The 22254-nt window shown below is 42.8% G+C and overlaps 1 protein-coding gene across 12 annotated transcripts in view; it reads left to right on the top strand.

Annotated features, from left to right (window-relative positions):
* Nucleotides 1–22254, top strand: part of syngap1b (synaptic Ras GTPase activating protein 1b) — a 126529-nt gene that overhangs the window by 63323 nt on the left and 40952 nt on the right. For 10 of the 12 annotated variants that reach the window (XM_031867336.1, XM_031867340.1, XM_031867334.1 and 7 more), the window contains exons 4-5: nucleotides 16368–16459; nucleotides 20613–20734. In XM_031867336.1, the coding sequence (XP_031723196.1) occupies nucleotides 16368–16459; nucleotides 20613–20734 (214 nt within the window). Of the gene's footprint in view, nucleotides 1–1637; nucleotides 2417–2575; nucleotides 2612–16367; nucleotides 16460–20612; nucleotides 20735–22254 lie in introns of those variants that run through there. The other 2 variants (XM_031867342.1, XM_031867343.1) reach the window with 2 other exon arrangements.

The raw sequence follows: 22254 nt of genomic DNA, 5'->3' as shown, positions 1-22254 counted from the left end.
TCTCTCTCTCTCTCTCTCTCTCTCTCTCTCTCTCTCTCTCTCTCTCTTTCTTACACTGGAAATACAGAGAGAGAGCGGGAGGGAGAGAGGGAGAGAGAGGGAGGGAGAGACAGAGAGAGAGACTGAAGTGCAGGGCATCAGTGCGCTGCTGCTCCCTCCCTAAACTGCACTGCTGTCCACCTGTGCAGGATTATCTGCGTCCAGGCAGCAGACAGGAGTCACTACAACATCCATCGCTCGCCAGGCGGATTACTTGAGGACGAACCGCCGTTTGGTGGGAAGAAAGACGAAGGACTTAGTTGCCATTAACGCCTCGTATGTAGTTTTTCTTGTGCTGCCTGTCAGCTTCTGGCACGCGGTCAGTTTTTTTAGCCATTGCAGTGTTTTTTTTTTTTTTTTACTTTATTCTGTGGCGTTTGCTTGGCCACTCCACCGACTCCGTTCGTGTTTTTTTCCCCACTCTTGCCACGCTGCTCTGTGGTTATTGGTGCTTATCCACAATATCTCCGCCTGTATTGGAAATTAAAGCTTCCGTTTTAAATTGTTCCTTCTTGCTCGCTGGCTGCCCCGTTGAAGGGGTCCGATCGGGACAGAAAAAGGCGCAGTACAGAGCGGAGCGGAGCGCGAATTGGCGCACATACAGAGAGGCGGACCTATTGCGCACCGCGCCGCTCCTTCACGCACACATGGGCACGGACACGCACGCTCGCAGGGACGCACGTGCACACACACACACGAATGCACATCCAGATACGCAGCTCTTTCCCCCTCTGCCTGCATGCATAGCTTTCGATTGCAATTAAGCACCAGAGTTTTCTTCTGAGCCCGGAGCAGAAACGCGTTTACCTCCCACCCACCCGTCCGCCCATCCTTGGCAAGTTCATTTTTCGACATGCACAAGACGGACACCCACTAAGGAAACCATCGCAGAAACATTCCCATCTAAAAGATGAGAGGAATTGGCCTCAGCGGATCTTCCGTCGGTCACCGGAATTGCGAGTGCAGGGTCGGGGCGGAGGGCACCGGGGAGAGAGGACAGGGAGAGGCCGGGGAGGAGGATCTCTCAGCCGGACTGCCCGCCGCGGAACAGCCGCTGCTGCCGGTGCTGAAGAAGCAGGCTGCTGCTGCCGGGGGGAGGCGGGGGGAGGATGAACAGCGCCTCAGTGTGAAATTATAACACTCAGCTGGCTTTGGGAGTGTTTGTTTTTCTGTCGTTTTTCCTCTCTCTAATTAGTCCGAGGATGCGAGATAACGAACAGTGGCCTACTTACTAACTGTCATCCTGTACTCTTATCATAGTGGCACTTTTGGGTCACGTCAAAGGAAACATTCAGCACTTTGGAGAAGTAAAGGCCTGCAGTTGCGAATTTACCTGTGCAGTACCTTTAGGAAGGACGTCCTCCCACCTACAGACCGCCTACACCAGTTTAACTTTGTGCAATGATTACTTTTTATTGATAGTGTTTGTATTTGATAAGAGAAATATTACTCCTATAATGGTTATATAGGGACTTCTAGTGTGTCTGTGGTGCTCAGTAGTGAGTTTATGGTCACCATATTGCACTTGATAGTATTTTATATCTCTTAAATGTTACTTGGCTATAATATTTATTTAAGGTATTATATATATATATATTTATATATATAAATATATATATATATTTAGTTTAAAGTTTTCTGTCATATTTGTATAGTATTGTACTTTAGATTTATTATAAGACCGCTATAGTACTTTTTCTATTACACCTTATTGACTTACTTTAGAGATACATCCCTTGAAGGAGCCCTGTTTCCAGGTGCCTTGGTAGTGGAGACTAGCGGTTTATCATTTATTCATATACCTGTTTGTCTCATAAATATTTAAAGGCCATGGATTGATTTCAGGCCACCATTGATTAATTTACAACAAGGAAGTGTTTTGCTGTATTGGGCTTTTGTAGTGGAGTCGATTTCTTTTTGATTCCTTTTTCTTCTTCTTGGCTTATTTGACGGCGGGGCTATTTGAGCAATACGCTGCTGTCTGGAACTCGAACACGGCCTTATAAACCCTCCAGAGGACGGTCACCTGCTTAACAGACAGTCAGACAAACGCATGTGTGTCATGACACTTGTTGGCAGGTGCCGCATGCAGATACGCCAACACGCTCAGTTATTTATAGACGTCAGTATCACTGTGTGCTTTTGGAGTATCGATTCAGAACCGGTGTCGATGCTCGCTGGAATGTAACACAAACTACGGAGCTGCTGCAGATTCAAACAGACACCGACACTCAGTGGAATACAGGCGGAAGTCAGCGAATGCATCCCCGGTCTTAGCTGGTGTCAGCTGACTGTGGGGTCACATAGACTGGAAACCAAGAGACTTTGTCTAGAAGTGTGGACACAAAGCACAACAAGACCCCCCCACCTGATCTAGGTAGGACATATTTGACTTCCCCCCCCCCCCTCAAATTGACATATATGTGAATCCAACTCATTGTATCATCTGATGCAGGCTTATGTTTGATTCTAAGTGGAAAGATTGTACATGTTGTCTCTCATTACAGAACTACATCTCATTATGTTTGTATTACAGGATTGAAAACAACGCTGATGTTGAGAATGTTTAACAGTGAGTCTGCCTTTTCATTCCTGCAGTCATACTTTGCAAGATGGCGTATCAATATTACTGCCAGATATCTTAATCTGTGGATACACTCTTTGCATTACTTTTAGATACTACATAAAGAAGTACACGTATAGCTGTAAACACGCTGCTAATCTTCACCTCATGCGCATCCGTCGCTAGGCCGATGACATCACTTTTCTCAGTGTGTTTCTGTGGGTTTGTCGTCAAGCTGAAGAGCACACACAGTCCACCGTGTACCATCTGCCGTTTCCTCACATGCAATGTGATATCCGAGCAGTAAAACTCTGCATAAAGCGGTGTTTATGTAGCTCCTTCAACGCTGGACAGCTCAGTCGATTTTTATTGTGAGGGTTAAAACAACTCTTTCCCGAAAACGCTAAAAACTCAATAAAAGACTGAAAGACTTCATAAATCCAACACCTGTTCTGTGACACTTTGAGCATCGCTGAGTAGCTCGGTGAGGTGCAAGACAGTTTGGGTTTCAGGGTTTGAGTGTCTGTTGGCTCCTGATGTCTTCTTGTTCTACTGTGGGGAAAAGCACATGTACAGTAAATAATGTACTATGACAAGCATTAGCTCGGGAGATCAGATCAGACTGCCCTCTCTTGTCTTTGCTCTAAAAAATAGTTCCCAAACTGAAACACAAGCTTGATCCAAAATTAGACCTTTCATTTCTTTGTGTTGAAGCTGCAGTAGGTGCATTCTGCAGAGAAGCATAGAGAGAAACACACGCTCACTCTCTCCTCCCCTCACATCCCGCCGAGGTGTAAAAGCAATCGACAGGCAGTTGATTGACAGCTCGGAATGAAGCTCTGCTGCTCAAAAGTTTACCTCCGATGCCTCAGAAGCAAATGGCCCTATCAGTTTTACCTTACTCATTTCTCTGAACCCGACACGAGAATTGCTTTTTTCCTGATTCAAACAAAACGTCAACTTATAAAAAATCTACCTATGACAGCTTTAGCGTCATACAAATACTCAGCAAAGCCAGAAAAAGAAGAGTTGTCTTCTACTAGTGGCTTGTGAAATTCAAAAAAACATTCTGCTGGGCAAATCGTTTTCGAGAATACAAATGATTGTCCAGAATTTTGATCGTCTGCCAACTTGGCTCCTACTGTTCATGTAGAGTAGAGAAACTTGTGATCAGCAGTCAAAATGTGTCATGATCGGGCTGTTGGCTGGTGCTTCTTTCTCACTCTGTGTCATTTCTTTGAGTTTGCAGTTACAGCGAGAGCTATTTAAAAGCCCCATCATTTCACTGTACACTTGAGTATTATTGTATGTTCTGTACTTTCAGCTGTTGTGTAACGTTCACACTGCCGATGATGTATTTATGTAACCATGACTTTGTTTCTATTTTAGACCAGTCTTCCATGGCTCTTCCAGTCAGGGTTTGCATGGTATTTTCCACATTTACATGTAGAGCTGAAAAGATTATTTGGTTAACAGAAGGTTAATTATCACTTTATTAATCATTGAAAGGGGTACTGCAGCTATTTAGTGTTGCCCTTCCATGGAGTTGGGATGGGGCTTTTGAGAGACAGATTTCAAGAAAGCTGGGTCAAAATTCAGCAGAGGCAGATATATCCTGACTTTTAGTCCCTCGTCAACACACCCTCGTCAGCTTGGTCAGTGACCCTATGCTCTAGATACGTACACCTCTAGTGTCGGTTCTGGACGCTTCAGGGACGGCGTGTCAGTTTCTGCTCATAACATGCATATAGTCTCTTTTCAAAATGAACTTCCAACGTAGGATTACTTAGTTTTTAGGTTTACTCACGCAACAAAACTACTTGGTAAGGTTTAGGAAAAGGGCTCAGGCAAAGACCGTGGTTCAGGTTAAAATAAGTATGTTTCTTATGTACAATCACTACGCTTGTTAAATACAATCAGAATCAGGTGGTGTTCACGAAACAGAAGTACAGTAAAAAAAAAAACTGCAAACAAACGTAAAGCGAATTTTCCCCTTGCGTTAAGTTTGACCACAGGATCATTTGTATTTATTTGCGTCACTCGCACTAGAGGCGCCAGAGAAGGACTCATGCTTTGTTTGGTCTGTCCGCAAGACGACAAGCAAACGGCTTTTAAAATGCTCATTTCCTGAGGGGAGTTCGGATCATTCGGTGCAAGGCTATGCTAACAGTGTAGCTGTTCTCCATTTCTGACTCAACAACGTCAGGACCTCAGTGGCAACAGGAGGAGAATCTCAATGCCGATAGGCTCTCGCGACACACCGTCACGCGAATTTGTCGTCCGAGTTGAAATACTTGGACTCGTGTGCATTTCGCTTACTCGCTTCATTAGCTGTATTTACTTTGCCCACCCTCCACTCCCACCCGTCCAACACAGACTTTCTCGCTCTTTATACTAAGTCAATGGATGTGAATGTTTAATAATGATGCGGATGGGCTTACATTGAAGTTGAAGAAAGCCTGGTGTGTCTCATACAGACTCTAAAGGGTGCCTTGGTGAACCGGTATCAGACGCAGAGGAGCACTGACCAAGTGGTGGTATTTGACGAGTTGGGAGTGATAACAGGTTGCCCTAGAGAACCAAAGCCACAACGTCACAATCGAGCTAGCCTCTGCTTCAGTTACTCAATGCAATCTCTCATTAAAGGTTTCTTTCATCGGCCTTTCACAAAGAATTAAGTGCGTGCTGTGGCTTTACTTCCCATATTGTAAGACAAAGTGGTAGCCAGTGCAGCACTAGCTTTTAGTAGTTGAACGTTTCATGCTTTTTAAACAACGAATACATCAGTAGAAAGTGGTGAATTTTATGGATATGGACAAAAGCAAGTAAAAATGATAAGTACCCGTGCTGCTGCGCTTGTAAATTTTCATGGCGCAGTAGTTTCTTCTGTATGCTCTCAAAGTACTCTTAGCCGTAACCTTTCTGTAAAGGGCTGTAAACCTCTGCAGCGTTCAGTCCTGTCTGCCCTGCTGTCTTTACAGACAGGTTGAGGAACCATGGCCACTCAACTCGGCCCTCTTATGTCGAGCCATGATGTTCATCCCGCGCTGTACGGCTTATGGAATATGTTTGTTAAATGCCACTAAAGATAGAAATATTTGATACAACTTTTAAAAATGACAGTCTTTAACCAGATATACAGAGTTCGCCACTTAGGTTACAAGGTTTTCTTACTTCTGGAACAGAACCTGGTCCTGGTTTCACTTCGGCTCTCCATTAGTCATGCCCAAAGAATCCTGGTTCCTACGTTTCCCATATGACTCCATAGTGTCTTTCATTAGACGCTCTCTGCCTGCTAAACACCCACATCTTTCAAACTCCACGCCTCCAGTTTGCAGCACAGGCTCTCTGCTGAAAATTTGAAGCCACAGGCAGAAATCAAGGTTAGTTCTTCAAAGATTTAGAAAGAAGTACACTGACCTTTGGTGGAGTGCATCTGTCTTTTAATAACCAATAATGCTGAATATTATTCATTTTCAGCTTCTCAAAGATGAAGATTTTCTGTTTTACACGATTATTGGGAAAAACAAGCAATCTGACACTTTGGGTATTTCTCACGGATATTTTATAGACTCAAAGATGATTCAATTGATCATCAAGAATAAGATGAATAAATAAATAATTATTAGTTGCAGCCCTACTTTTATGCATCACCATCGAAAAGCCCTTCACATTATCTAATATGGCCGCTCAGCAAATCGATCCGCACACCGCTAACTGGGAGACTCTATAAATAACATACATCATTCAAGGAAAACATAGCTGTTTGCACACTGTCCATTAGCGATTTGTTCAGAGAGCAGAATGGACTTTGATAGCGAGGTCAAGGCTCGCTGAGAGATGCTGCTGCTGCATGAAGGATCGACTCCTCGCACGCTCTCTGTGTTTAAAATCAGCTCTGTGCCTGCGTTTCTCAACATCCGTGCACCATTTTCCTCTTTTAGATTGGTTTGTACAGCCACTGCAGAGCTTCATCGGCTCAGCGAGTGACCGAGACTCGTCAAGATAAATGTTTCCGAAATATTTTATCACTGCCAAAATGTTCTCGCATGCGTGAAGCTACGGTGGGGAACAAAAACCCGGACCCTCTTGCAGCGCTAGTGCCTTGCTTTACCTGCTGGGCTCTATAGATGACAGCAGGTATACATTAAATGATGTAATGAGAGGAACACAGGAGAGACTGCCTTGCATCTGTAGTCACAGTTCATGGATCAAAAGCAAACAGGCAGCCAACCAGCATTCTATCATAACAAAGGCAAACATACAAAAAGCCCTGAGCATTTCAGCGCTATTAAGACACCCACTCCTACTCCAGTCTCCATCTCTGGCTCTTGTGCTCCCTCCCTCTCTCCATTCAACTCCCCCTTCCTCAGTGCAACTCCCCCTCACCCTCCCTCTCTTGTTAAAGCTCCCCGAGATGCGTTTCCTCCATTTCACCCTTTTTCTACCGTTTTCCCTCTCTCCAGCTCTCTCTTTCTGTCGTCCTGTCTTCACGCCATACAGTCTTGCTCTCGCGCTGTCCCTCCTACTCCTACACGAACACTTACCCACCCACCCCCCCCCCCCCCCCCCCCACATACACACACACTGTGTTCCTTTTTCAGTTTTTTTTTTTTTAACCAACCTCTTACTCATGTATGTCTATATCCCTCCCTCCCACTCTTTTAACTCTGTCTCTCTCTCAGTTCTCTCAGAGGGTCTAAGCTGGAAGCGATTGCCACCCACACATTCCCTCTTCAGCTTTCAGCTTGACATCAGATTTACATTCAGAATGAGCAAGCGCAGAATTTCACATGTTGCCCAGCACATGGCTGTACACACAAACATGTGAACACACAAAACTGGTTGGATGCACACGTGAACACGCATGTCTGTACCGTATATTTGACATGTAAGGTTTAGTTTTCTGTGTGTCCATGATCATTTATTGCTGCAATAAGTAGCCAGTTGATTGACAGAAAAGCAATTGAATGATCTGTTAATCATTTATTAGCAAAAATGATATAGTTGCAGTTTCTGAATTGTGGGGGTTTGCTGCTTTTCTCAGTTTTGTGTGATTATAAATTGAATATTTTGGATTGCATTTGTGACTTTTTCCAACAATTTGTGAACACAGTTGTTTAATTTTCAATTGAGAGATTTAATATAGCAGCACACTACTATTTTCCATGTAAAGATATGATGGAGTAATGTCTACCTGTGCAGAGAGTGAAGTCTCTCTGAGTGTGTTGTAATCGGAGCTTCTCTTTGCTTTGTGCCTGTATCTTAGTGGATGTGGGCGTACACACCTGGCTAGCTAATCTCCGCCGCACTTCGCTGCGCTCGTACAGCGATTTCTGATTATAACACCGTCTTGACCCACGCGTCCTTGTGGAAGTGCAGCACCCACCGTCCGGTTCCCCCTCAGGGGAACGATGTTAGCTCTGCCGTTCGTGCCGTTACATACAGCCATTTTAGCACCTTTAATCAAAGGAATTGAGAGATTAATAAATAATGAGAATACGTGATCGATCAACACTGATCCTGTGTGTATTTCCGATCTGATTTTCAGAACACATTTATGTCTGGAATTAAAGGAATAGTTTGACATTTCGGTATTTACTTTTGTTAGATGAGAGGATCAACACCGTTCTCATATCCGTACAATAACTATGAAGCTGGAACAGGAAGGCCATTAAATCAGCTTAGCAATGAAGACTGGAAATAACAGGAAATTGGTTTAGTCAGCTCAATATTACACCTGCCAACACATTTAAAGCTAAACTAATTAAATCATATTTAATTTTGTACACACACATTACCTGACTATTGTTGGTTTAAGAATGAGTAACAACAGTTTATACATCCACCCAGCACTTATGTGCAGCGTCTCCGCTGTTAGCCCCTAATCCCTAACGAGAAGACTCTTAAAGATGCTGAGTTGTTTTTTCCAAGAAATTGTTTCACCGAGTTGCTGTAAAACCACAAATTGTCATCTTTCCATTCCTGTGTACAGATTAAAGAAACGAGATACAAGATGTCAATTTGTTAGCTCTCGAGGTGTTGGTCTGTGAACATGGACAGAGCCTGGATTGCTGATCCCCCCCCCCTTGCGACTAGTCTTTATGCTAAGCTAAGCTAATTGTCTCCTGTCTCCCTATTCACACAAAGCATATGCATGTGGGTGTTGTGGGTCTATTCATCTAACTGTCGGCATGAAAGCAGATACGTGTATTGCCGAAAAGTCTACTAATTACTTGGTGATCTGGATCTGTGGAGGAAACCGTACGGTTGGGCCACATTTTTCTTAAAGTACCTTAACATCGGGCTGAAAAGCAGCGTTTCACTGCCCTCTCTAGTGGAAAGTTTCACACAACCAAGAAGTAAGGCGTCTGCACACTCCTATACACGGTGATGTCACAGTTTCCTGGAGTACACCTGTACATCACTGCAGGGTGAGAAGTTAAACCCTTATATCCTTCAAATGCATATTCAAGACCCTTCAGTCTGCTTCTATTTAAAATCAGTTTTCCAAAATGAGATAATATTAATTCAAGGAGTGCAGTTCGTGACAGTGTGGGCTCCATGGTAGCTCTGGCAGCTTGACGGAGTGGCAGCAGGGGGCAGGGCTTAGTGAAGGGTCAATTGCACTTCTTCATGCTATCCCGAGCAAGTCCAGCAAAACGCTACAGACCACTCCTCCTCCCTTGAGATGGGACGCACATGTTTGTTGAATAGTTTGGGTTGTGGATTGTGGGTGAACATGCCATGGATACTACTTTTTTTGTTGCATTGTGGGGAATTTCTTGAGGGCAATATGTAGAGAATGAATTTTACACTCAGAACCTGGACACTCATCTAAAATGTTAGACAATGAATATAATATGTAAATAGGTAGTTATTGGACACCGCCATTATCTGAGAACACATCACATGTTACCACCGGGTGGGAATCGAGTCTCTCTTGACAATGATCTGATCAGTGTGGTTTATTCCACAAGATTTGGCGAGACCCTTTTTCTTCCCGTTTCATCATGGATTCCATTCTGAACCGACATGCACCTGGCCATCTTTCCAAACATTTCAACACGGTGATAGTAAGAATGAGCAGCTTGAACAATGTTGTTTCAGCACATGGGTGAGTTATTAGGCAGCTAAATAAAAGAGACAAGCATGTCTACCTGCCGTATGACCCCAGCAGGACTGAATCACAACCTCCCGTGACACGAAGATACCTCAGCCAGGCTGCTTTTCAAGCCTTTACGTCATCTCCAAACAGCAATTGCATGGCAACGAAACACAGAGCCTGGTTTTGGATCTGAAAGAGAGTGAGTGATGAATAGATTTAAAGGGAGAGATCCAGACTATTTTCGTTCCAGGCGGATGCTTTTGTTAACTCCGTAATAAACCATTGAAGTGCGAAGGTGTTGGAAAAAAAGACAATGGGCGTACCATTTATTTCGGTTTTAATTTGTCACTCTGCTCAATGCCTCTGCTAGCTCTACCCATCTCACATCTTTCCATTACCATAAAGACGGTGGATCAGATGATGTATACAGTGATTCTGAATGAGTCCTAGCACGTGCTGCCACCCACATTTCTCCACTCTGTGCATGTTAAGTGTAAAAAGGGGCACGTACGGTGTGTTATGTTTGAGAAGTGAATATGGGTCTGTATTCAAGTTGATGAGTACCATTTTCCAAAATGAGAAATCTGCTCTCGGCACCTACTCTTACCAAATGATAGATAATGCAGCATGTGGAGTAAATCCAGGTGCATGTTAAAAAAATAGGAGGTTTCCAAACCCATGCAAGTGCTTTACTCTGGGTTCAAATGTTGAACTGCTCTTTGTAAGTCTCTGTCTTGTCAATCGGGGCAATATTCTTTAAAATGAACAGGAGGTAACTTAATGGCCTTCGTTGGATGTAACCTGTGGCAAACCCCTTGATGGTGTTGTTGTTATTGAAGTCATTTTCTTTCTGAAGTATCTGATAGTTGGAGAAGAGAAAATGTCAGCAGGTGTTACTATCAGAGAAGATTCAACATAAAAAAAGGGTTTGTTTGGGACAAAACACAGGGGAGAAACAATCCCAAATGTAGTCCAATAGGGTATCAGTTTAGTAAGGCGCTGAAGTTATTGGAAGGATGAGAGTACCCGATGATCGGTGATAGTTTTGATTTAATCACATTTTGTTTGTTCCAACCTTAAAAATACAAATATATGATTTAGTAGTTCAGTTGTACTTGTTGCTTGACAAACACTGAAACTGAACCCTTTATTTTGACATAACAATCTTAATCAAAGGTCTACTTACTAGCTCTCTCCAGGGCTTTCAACCGTCTGATGGTCTTCATCATCGATCCTTTATGGTTTAGGGAGGTTAACTGCATATTAATGTATATCTTAACTAACATTAATCTATTTTTAGTAGTGCTCTGCCTGCGTTCAAACTATTTCCATAACTGCTTTAATTTTTATCCTATATTCTTTATATATATATATATATATACAGTATATATATGTTGTGACCCATTGTGGCCGATAATAACATTTATGAATGTGCACTTTCCCTATTAAAGTTTACTTTTATAGTTGATTAATGTACAACATGCACAGCTACAGATATAGTCCCTGTCACTTGTTACAGCAGACTTGCAGTCAAACATAACATAACATAACAGAATGGTTAAATGCATGAGGGAGTGTTTAACCTCTTACACTTATCTCACTGCACAGTGCTCTCAGTGAGACACTGTGTTGCCGATGTGCCTTTAAATTATAGCCATGATTTATATACTGTATACTGTAAGTCAACAGTAATCTGCCCTCTGTGGCAAGACAAAGGATTAGTGTGCCCCATTCAGATCTCCACCCCACGAGTAAATTTATACAGACAAATCTGAATAAAAGCAAACAGTGTGTTCTCACAGGGAAAGTCTAGAAATATTATTTTTTTTTTGGAGGTCAAACTGCATTTATATTCCAACATTTGCTTCAGAGTCTCTTTGGAGATTAAGAAAGTAAAAGCGTTCATGGCTCTGGGGATTCTTGCTCAGCAATTTCTGAATGAAATATAATGTGAAAACAAACTGCTGTATTTGGCTCTGTGTAAACAAAATGCTTATAAGATAGTTTATCACTTGTGAATAGTCATCATCATAGAGTTTTGTTATGCTGGTTACGGATCACTTGATCATTTAACAACGCTCTGTAAATGTGTTGTCCTTGAAGCCATCAAGTTAATCTCTCCACCTGTTTATCACAACAGGACAGCCCAGTCGATTCTTTTGGGCCGAATATATTTTGTCGCTTGCTTGTGGCTCCCAATGTTTCTTTGTTTTTATAAAATACTCAACATTAATACTGATGTTTTTCAATGATTATGAGAAATGTATTATGCACAGCTGCCAAAAAACACTACAGTCCAGAGCACCTGCAGCGCAGCCGCACCACACTATACTGCTAAAACAGCTCACGTGAACTCTGATTCGAATCGTCAGCGTTTAGGGGGCAGTCCTAGCGTGTATTCATAACATGCAACACAAAAAAAAATAAGAGTAGGTAATATCCAAGTAAACACTTTCTGTACTTTTATGTGGAAAAACAACAACAGCTGCAACTACCTAAAGCGGACAAAGACTTGGTCGATTTCCAACAGAAATCCAGAACTCAATGAAACCCTCCATTGGAGGATGTAATAAAACACGTGCTCTCTCTGAATCTTATCACTTCAAATTGGCACCAAAATGTGTTTTTTTTTTAATCACCCGAAGGGTTAGGATGGTACACCAACTCATACACTGCTTGTTTTTCTGATCTCATTGTCTATATCTAAACCAACAGAAACGCCCAAACTTCAGTGTTTTTTTTTGCCAGTTGAGTCCTAAATCACCATTCTCTGCTTGGCCCAATCTGCTCCTCCAGGAGAATCTAATTAGTTTGGGAAAGTAGGTTCTTGATATCAATATTCTGAGGCCTTTTAATGGCGCTGGATGCAGTTATGATGCATGCGTAACGATGGCATAACCTCCGGCCGTACAGGGCAGCACCCATAATACATGCTGTTAATTAACACTTCTCGCAGAGTAACAAACACCTAAGAAACTTTGAGTACTACGGTGAGCGGCCACGCAAGATATATTTTGAATATTTGAAGAAAAATGACAAGGTTCATCTCTAAACTAAAGAAGGTCAATTCCTGAAACAATTCAGTAATCAGTAACTTCTTGGAAATACCAAACCATATCCTTCTCTGTCATTATCTGTCAATCTTCTTATAAGCGTAGGTTTGAGTCTTTTGAATCAATTATGTAACCCTATTCTATTACGAAACACAATTTTGAGGGGATTCAAATGAACTTAATTTCTGTACAATTACCGTTGAGTGTTAAAAGCACTCTTGACACCTTATAATGGAGCTAGATATTGAGTTTTCCCTCCTCTCCTGTGGTTTGTCAGTCACCTTTTCATGTAGGGATCCTGCTCTCTCCGATTTCATTTAGAAGACTCCCCCACCGGTCAGTCGTTCAGCCCACAGAGTTTGATTTGGTAGTTTTGAGGATGTGGATTTGTGCAAATAGAAACTGGCATCGTTTGATGTCTCGGCTAGGCAACAACCACCTTCGTGGTCGTCTTCCTCCCTCCTACTGTGGGTTGGAGAAAATTGTTAGGACTGCAGACAGACAGAAGGACAGGCTTGCGGTGAAAAGATTGCCATTTGGACAGGTAAATGAAAGAGAGTGAAAGGAGAGGGGCGATGGGGATGAAAGAAGTACAGATGAAGGTAATGTGGAGAAAATGGAAGGTTCTAGATGCCACACATATTAGAAGGGGGAGGAGAGAGAGAGAGAGAGAGAGAGAGAGAGAGAGAGAGAGAGAGAGAGATGCACTATTTGATTTATGTAAAATAGCTGCGTGGGAGAAATGAGGTGTGTGTGCTCGTGTGTGTGTGTCTGAGTATTAGTGTGGCTGTGTGACAGAAGAGGCTGAGAGCAAAGCAAAGTGCAGAGATAGACAACATGACAAGTCAGGGTGAGATCGGCTGCAGAAATAGACAAGAATTAAGAACGAACAAGCAAATGTAAGCAACTTATATTTTCAACGATGTCGAACAGGGAAATAACGAGATGTGCAGAAATGTAAAGTAGGCTTTGATATCATCCTGCTGCAGTTGGGAGCCGATAAGAATTGATTCCAGTGAACGATGGTCACCCTGGCTCTATCAGACAATAATTGTGCAACATGCTGTTGACTTTACATATTCTCGCATAATCTTGTTTGTGCTCCTTTTCCATCTGCATGGCTCTCGGGATGACAATGACTATTAAACTACATTGGACCATTTTACATGAAATCGAGTGCAGACATTCATGATCCCCAGAGGATGACTTTGGTGTTCCTCCTGCTTTTCATTGAGTGCTACCTGCAGGTCAAAGTGTTCACTTATCCAGTGAAATCTACCAGATGGACTGGCCCTAGGCTTTGTACAGATGGACGTTTGATGAATCCTAAAGACAGAATCTTCCTCTAGCGCCAGGGTTTAAGTGAAATGACTCAACAACTGTTAGATCTGTTGGCATAAAATGTTGTACCTTCAGGATTGTGTATGGAGACCATCAACATCCCCTCCCTGCTTCCATCCAATGGCATGGCGCTATTAAGGTGACGAAGGATTTAAATGTGCTATATTCAAAACTCAGAGCATTGCCTCCGCACGGATCTCAAAATGGTGGTGCAGGTAACAGCGATAACAGCGCCAACAGTGTTAGCAATGGCAACAGTACTGACAGAGCTAACAGTGTTTACCTGCAGGGGGAACCGAAAGGTGGGCGCTGTACAAGCGCTAGCCGGGCGTATGAGCTCAGTGCATCGTGGTGACCATGAGCCAGTGGGGCGCTCTCTAATACAGTTAAAGTCATGTGAGGCCGACACATGACAGTAAGAAAGAAAAATAAACACGAAGAGAAAGAAAGAAAACATACTTTAGAGGTTAAAAGCAGATTTGAATAGGTGAGTTTTAAGTGCAGTTTTGAAAGTGGCGAGTGACGGAGAATGTCTGAGGTGTTGGGGCAGGGAGTTCCAGAGGGAGGGGGCAGCAACGGAGAAGGCCCTGTCCCCCCAGGTCCGATGCTTGGACAGAGTAGGTGGGGTAAGGAGGTTGGCGTCGGCGGATCTGAGGTTACGGTTGGGAGTGTGACGGTGCAGGAGGTCTGAAAGGTATGAAGGGGCGAGGTTGTGGAGGGCTTTGTAAGTGATGAGGAGGATCTTGAACTGGATTCTTTGCTGTATGGGGAGCCAGTGGAGGTTTTGAAGGACTGGGGTGATGTGGTCTCTGGTGCGGGAGTGGGAGAGCGGACGGGCAGCTGAGTTCTGGATGTATTGTAGTTTATTGATGATTTTGGTGGGTGAGCCGTACAGGATGCTGTTGCAGTAGTCCAGTCGACAGGTGATGAAGGCGTGGATGAGTGTTTCAGCGGCTGCGGAGGAGAGGGAGGGGCGGAGACGGGCAATGTTTTTTCGCAAATTAAGGCAAAATACTAAAGAAATATCTTTAAAGAACTTAAAATTGGCCTAATATATACTTGGGAATTTGTCTCGGTAGCATCAGGTCATACATGACGATACAGTAACTTTTTTGTGCGTGTAACCAGTATTATTTTATATTTTGAATATATTATACATAATATATTATGTATTTATATAGCATAACCCACACATCAGTGAAGCAGTTTAAAAGTTCTCCACATACAAGAAATTATTTTAAAAGACCCCCAAACTGAAGAATTGAGGACAAATTACAATGTATACATGGAGATGTATTTTGTGGCCAACCCATTTATTGATTTATAGGCACGCAGTGAGGTTTGTAATTCTGTTCTGTGAAACATGAGAGCCATTTGTGGTGTTATTTTCCTTCTGCTGGCCGTTTCAAAAGTCACTTCCATCATACAGTGCATGCACATGAATTTCCCTTGATGACAGTGATGCAGAGACACCCTTCAGTCCTGACGTTTTTTTTGAGTTTTGCAACGTTTGGTCGAGGGACTGGGCAGTGGAGGACCGTCAGTGTTTGTATATGTATTCAACATTCCCTCTGGTTGTTGATGTGATTTGTTGGTGCTGCAGTGATTAAGCAGAACCAGCCAGGTCACCTGTGCTCTCTAACTGTACATTTACACTCTCTCTGTCATCCATCAAGCGTAGGACAGGAGTTTATTCCCTTACTGACCAATTCAGTGCATTAGGCACCGACACGCCGACGGAAGTCAATAAGTGCTTTGTTTGTTTAATGCTCGCTCCTCTATATCCGTGCATCTCCCGATCCCTCTCTTCAACATGCAGACTGTTAACATTCGCCCCATCTGACGTCCAGACAGAAAATCTATCTCTCAAGTCTCTCGCCCACTTCGTCAACCTCCTCCCCTCCACGGATGAAGGTGTATTTGAGTTATATGTGTAGCAGTAAACGCAGCGGCAGTGCTGGTGAACGTGTGTGAACCGGCATGGTTTTTATTCCTGCCTCGCTCACCTTTGACCTCTATCTCGCTCTCATATTCTTTGCTGCCCTCTTTCATACCTTCAGGCAGACTGTCCTTAACAGCTCTCCTGTAGCTGTTTATTTCCACAATGGCCCCCGTCTTTCTCTCCCCACATCCTCTCGCTCTACCAGTGTCTCGGCGAAGCAATTTTTCCATCTGTCCTCATTTTATCTTTGAATGTTTCCATTCCCCCCCGATGGGGATTAGAGTCTTACCTGTGGACCTTTTCTTGTTCTCTGTCTCTTAGATCATCGCGCCCGGCGGAAGAGCATAGCCACTGGGAAGCAGCCCAGCATGGAGGTCCCTCCCACTGCCCCAATTCAACCCTTCCGACAATCCGTGAGTAACCCCCCCTGTTCCCGTCCCTGCTCGCTGCCTCCGTCCCTCTCGCTGTCCCTCCTCCCTCCTCCCGCCCTGGGCCCGCCACACACTTGTGGCCGCCGGGCCGGCGGCACCCCGCCTTACCCTTTCCCCCTCTCCCTGGCTGTCTACCCCTCCCTCACCTTGTGCCGGCAGCAGCAGCGAAAGGGCTCCAGGAAAGGGCCCAGCACGCCCCCCATGCCCCGCTCGCTGCCCCTCTCCCCCTCCCTTTCCTTTACCCTGCCCCACTCGCCTGCTGCCTTCTCCTCCTCCTCCCCCTTCTCGTACTGGGGCGGAGATTGGAGGGCTGCTGGGTTGAGTCCAGTGGCAGGAGGAACGTTTATTGCACCACTGCCCCCTGTTGAGGTATGTGACACAAACATGGCTGAAGCAGAGACATTGGTTTCAGCATTTAGGAAGCCTGTAGCATAGAAACATCTTTTGTTTCCTTTGTTTTATTTACCCAGGATAGTCTCCCTCCTCTTACTTGTGATCTCTGAAGTCTGAGTTAACTCATATTCACAGAATAATTGGAACGGTACACCTCAAAGGGCCATGCCAGTGTGTTTGCAGGTCAAACTATTTTCAAATGCATGCTGTAAAGTATTTGTTCTACAGTTCCAGGCAGTCTTTCGTCTTCATTTCCCAATGGTATACAAATCAATTAATAGAGTCTTGAGTTGTGTAATCTGCATTAATGTTTGTCAAAGTTACTTAATTGTTGTGTGGTAATGCCGTTTAAATGCAGATACATTTAAAAATTCTGCACTGCATTTTGTTTGTTTGTAATGGTGATGTATTTGAATTAACACATAACAAACAATAGGAACTTCATGAATTTGCACAGGGGAGGAGCCCCCCCCAACACAAACACCTCTCAAATCCAATGAAGTGCAAGCAGAAGCAAACAAGAGGGGAGGAAAAAATCAATAAAAGACTAAAATTAATCATGTTGCCTTTATAGCCAATCATTATGCAAAGAATAAACACTTTTGAAAAACAGCTTTTCAGTAAATAATTTATTATTTTAGTGTTTTATTTAGTTTTCATCTTTTTGTGCCCTGTAAAGCACTATATATATATATATACAGTAAATATATAATCAAGTCTGCTAATAAAGTTTCATCTTATGATAAATAAATGAAAACCAATGGATACCTGGAACGACAGAAAAGATTACAAATGGTTGACTGTGATCTGAATTAAATGGGACTTGTGGTAAAAGGGTTAAAACACACAAAAACTCCTGGTATGATTCTTTAATGTCAACAGAAGTGAAGTAATGGAAACAAATGTCGCCGTTGTCTGTTTTTCATACTAAAGACAACTTGAGTGAAAGAGGGGGAGAGAAGCTGGCAGCGAAACGCATTCCGTCTGCGGACAAAAATAATCTGTTTATTGTTTTATTCATGGCAATAGAAACTCAATCACAATGTATCAAACGTGCACATAAAAGGGCTTAAAGGATAGATGGGTGGTTTATTAAGTTTGTGCCAGTGTTCTTTGTTGCCCATCTCCTTTCCATTATCTCTGCTGGTGTTTGCACACTGTCACTGTAACTGGAAACGGCAGGAGTTGTTTTTTCTCCCTTCACAGGAAACTATTTGCTGCCCATTCACTGCTGCAGCATGAGAAACAGCTTCCACAGACTTGAGAATTACAGGAGCCAGATTATCCATTAGAGTACACGTGAAGCCCCACTTTGGCTTGGTCAAATTTTTTGTGTTTCATTATTATTGCATAGCGGGGATGAGTGTTTTCATATCAATATTTCAGATTGGATGAACAACCCTGAAGGGCCGGAGGTTGCGATTATCCTACGTTTTTCTTTCTGTAAATCACAGGACACATGAGGGTAGAAATAGAAAAAAAAATCCCCAAAAAGCACATTGCTTGGTGTAGTGGTAAACCTGCATATACCCATTTACCATTACTTTATCCCTAAATATAGCCACACATATGTATCGGTGCACATTATGCAGATCACAACTGCAGCCAATAATGTTCAAATCTTTCATGTAAGCTGTGGCGTTAACTCCCAGCGAGAGACTCATTTGATCCTAAAAGTACTCTATTACAAGAGAAAGTCCTTCATTGAAAATATCACTGAGGTAAAAGTATGCAAGCGGCATATTACTGGCAAATCGAATCTAAATTGTCAAAAGTTAACATACTCATGTTGCAGGAAAAATCTCCCTCCAGTGTATTTTAGCTGTATTACAACTATTCATTTCACTATCATTTAATCTGCAGATAATTGTATGAAAAAATATATAGTAAAAAGTAAAGTACTCAAGTAAAGTACCTGTTTTGTGACATCCCACCACAGCTATTACATGTGGACAGAGTGACTTTGTGTCTGCAAACATAGCCACTGAAGATGAAGTCCCCCCCCCCTTTTTTTTTTTACCACTATTACCTCCCTTTATTGTGGTTTATTGTGATTCTGGCTTCTTTCTCTCCCTCTATGTCTGTACTGAATGCTTTTGCTCTTTGAGACTTAAAGTGTCAGTCGGAGTGGCTAATCAAATCAGATTTAGTCACGCAGGCCATTAGCTTGGAACCAGCAGATGGAGCCAAGTCTTTAGTCATATCCTCAAGACAGGCTTCAAAGCAATTTGACTCTTGCCAGATGATGAGGTGTCATTTCCCTCCAGTCATTCTCCCACTCAGTAATGCTGTTATGCTATAGGTATATAAATGCTATTGCTGTGAGTCTTCAGGATGCACCTGAGAGCTGAAGACATGAAGCTTCTTTCAGGCACATAAAAAAGAGAAACCACAAAGGGATATTTCACGCACGCTTTGAGTTCTCAAGTTACCTTCACAGCGTTCAGTTCAAAGTTTGAAGCATGAAAACTCAACATTTATGGTCTGCAAACGTAACAATGTCGTTGTTTTTCGGTTTAATAAAGCTATTAGTGGGCTGAAATGTCATCCGGGTGGGAAATGTCACATCTTCTTAATGTAGTTTTTTCCAAGATATGTATAGAAGTGACACATTATGTTGAAATATGAATTACTAATCATGACAAAGTAAAATATATTTCTTTGAACAAGTAAGCAAGTAAAATTAACCCAATGTTTGGCAATTTTCTCACTTGCTAAGAATTACTTGTTTCACTTGGTCCCCTTTCAATGGAGCAGTTTGCAGGACACTGTTAAGAACTGCATGCTCACGATAAAGTTGTGGTTCAAGTCCAGTCAGGTTTGCTGTAGGCAGGGTGGTCCGGCATACCGGCGGTCTTTCCCAATACCTACGATGTGTTCCTGACAACTTGAGTGCACGCTCACACACCGCCAGGTCAAGTGTGTCCCACGTCCGAAAAGTACCAACGCACAGTACACTTAATCCACAGTTGATGTGCACTTTTTCTAAGACGTATTCAGAGCTAAATGTATCCCACAATTCACCGCGTCTACTTGGGCAACACCAGTCCTTTTGTTGGCGGTAGTAGTACGCGTGTAGGCAGGTTTTAGGACCGACACCAATCAGCAGGCATAAAAAACTTAAAGCTTCCGTCATGTAGGATTCAGTGTAAAACATATTGATTATATCGACCACTCCTTTAAGTTTGCACTTTACTAAAACTCAAGTGTGGGTATTGGGACGAACCCTAAGTCGCGTTCTCCCGTATAACAAATGATTGACTGCTTCAGTGTCTCAGGTTGTGTCATTTGATCATGTAAGGAAGCTCATGCAGGACAAACTTGAGCTGCTGAGCTTGTTGTTGGACTGTATGGCTCACCACTGCCCACCACAGGATCTGATACAACACTGCAGTTCCCTTGTGGCAAGTGGACATGTGTGGGTGTGTGATTTCTTGTTGATAATAAATGTACCTTGTGCTCTCCCCCATCACACATCGCGTGTTTCATTTGTGTGTCTCCATCTGATTTTGTTGTTACTTTAAATACATCTCACACTGACTCCATGGGAATCATTATCATCATACTTTAAACATTCTTTCTACTTAAACCATACCCGACTCTCTCTCCTCACCGATCAACTCATCTTCTCTAACTTACTTTTGCCACTTCTTCTTCTCTGTAACTTCGCGCCATGCACGTCCTCCCTCTCTTCCTCCATCTGTTTGCCCTTCTCGTTGTTCTCCTCCTCCACCCGCTCCAGAGTTTCCTCAGTAGAAGGCTGAAGGGCTCGATCAAGAGGGCTAAGAGTCAGCCCAAACTGGACCGAACCAGCAGTTTCCGCCACATGATCCTCCCCCGCTTCCGCAGTGCCGACCAAGACAGGTCAGTGAGTGAGCGTCACTGACCTGTATGAAATCAAATTTTTGTCTTTTTCTCCCAGACGGCTTGTGTCAATGTGATGGCATCACAAACTATTTACTTTCCCTTCTACTTACACAATATGAAGCTTCTCTCCCTGATTGAAACAGGAAGTTGGGATGGGGCATAACACTGTTAGTGGTCATTCCAAAGGGGAGAAGAATATATTCAGGAAAAGATGTGAGTTTTATTAGATAAGTGATTTAGAAGGGGAGGCTGCTCAGAAATGAATAATGATATTATTGTTTTAGGTATATAGAGTGTAAGGTTATGATGATAATGGTACATGAAAATGTCAAATCTCGACCTCTTTCTATCTCTTTCTCTCGGCTGCTTTCTATCCATCCATCCATCTCGACCTCTTTGTATTCATCTCTCTCTCCATCTCTTCCTATCTATCTCTCTCTACCTCTTTCCGTCTACCTTTCTTGACCTCTTTTTGTTTCTTTCTCTCAACCTCTGTCTATCTGTACAACTCAACCTCTTTCTGTCTACCTTTCTCAACCTCTTTCTGTCTACCTTTCTCAACCTCTTTCTGTCTACCTTTCTCAACCTCTTTCTGTCTACCTTTCTCAACCTCTTTCTATCTCTTTCTCTTGATCTATTGTCTCTTTCTTTTGACCTCTTTCTATCTCTTGCTTTAGACTTCTTTCTGTCTATCCATCTCAACCTTGTTCTATCTCTTTCTCTCGAGCTCCTCTTTACAACTCAACCTCTTTCTATCTCTTTCTCTCGTCCTCTTTTTATCTTTTTCTCGACTTCTCTCTATCTCTTCCTCCCGAACTATTTTTTTATGTCTCCCTCAACCTCTTTCTCTCTTTTTTCAACCTCTTTCAATGTATACTATTCGATCTCTTTCTCTCTATCTCTCACAACCTCTTTATATTTCTTTCTTTTACCTTGACCTCTTTCTATCTCTTTCTCTCAACCTTTTTTTTAAATCTAATTCCATCCATCGCTGCTATACATTGTTGTTTATTTTACACTCTCAGTGTCACTTACAATAAAAACACTCGGCACCATCGCTGTTTCTCTGCCGGGCGTTGAAAAATCATTTCCCTCTCTCCATGGCAACCATGACAGCCATATGGCGGCTGTACAGACCATAATGAGTCAGTGGGAGATTTGCTTAATTATACCTCCTCTGTATCATGTACTTAGTTGTAGCAGCACTAGCATTTGGCAGGCACAGCAGCACAAGAGTTACACTGGTAGTTTCTGATGGGAAATGTTCTCAGAGTGCCAAATTTGTTTTTTTTGCAGAAGTTTGCTCTGGAAAGTTTTTATTTTGAAGGAGAAACAGGAGATATATGACAGAATACACTTTATGAAATGTGAATTTTCGAGTTTCCAAGTAATGTTGTCTTGCTGTTTAACAACTAAGCTACATTTTAAGTGTGAAGTCAGCCTTGTGTGCTTTTATTATTACATTTTATAAACTCTTCCATTGAGTTAAGCCTCTTTTGCACAGAAACAAAAGAATT

This window comes from Anarrhichthys ocellatus, unplaced genomic scaffold, assembly GCF_004355925.1.
Source record: "Anarrhichthys ocellatus isolate YVR2014 unplaced genomic scaffold, GSC_Weel_1.0 scaffold39, whole genome shotgun sequence".
In the NCBI taxonomy this organism is placed as follows: Eukaryota; Metazoa; Chordata; class Actinopteri; order Perciformes; family Anarhichadidae; genus Anarrhichthys; species Anarrhichthys ocellatus.
Note: the sequence above shows the minus strand (reverse complement) of the source record. Positions and strands in the feature narration are given on the sequence as shown.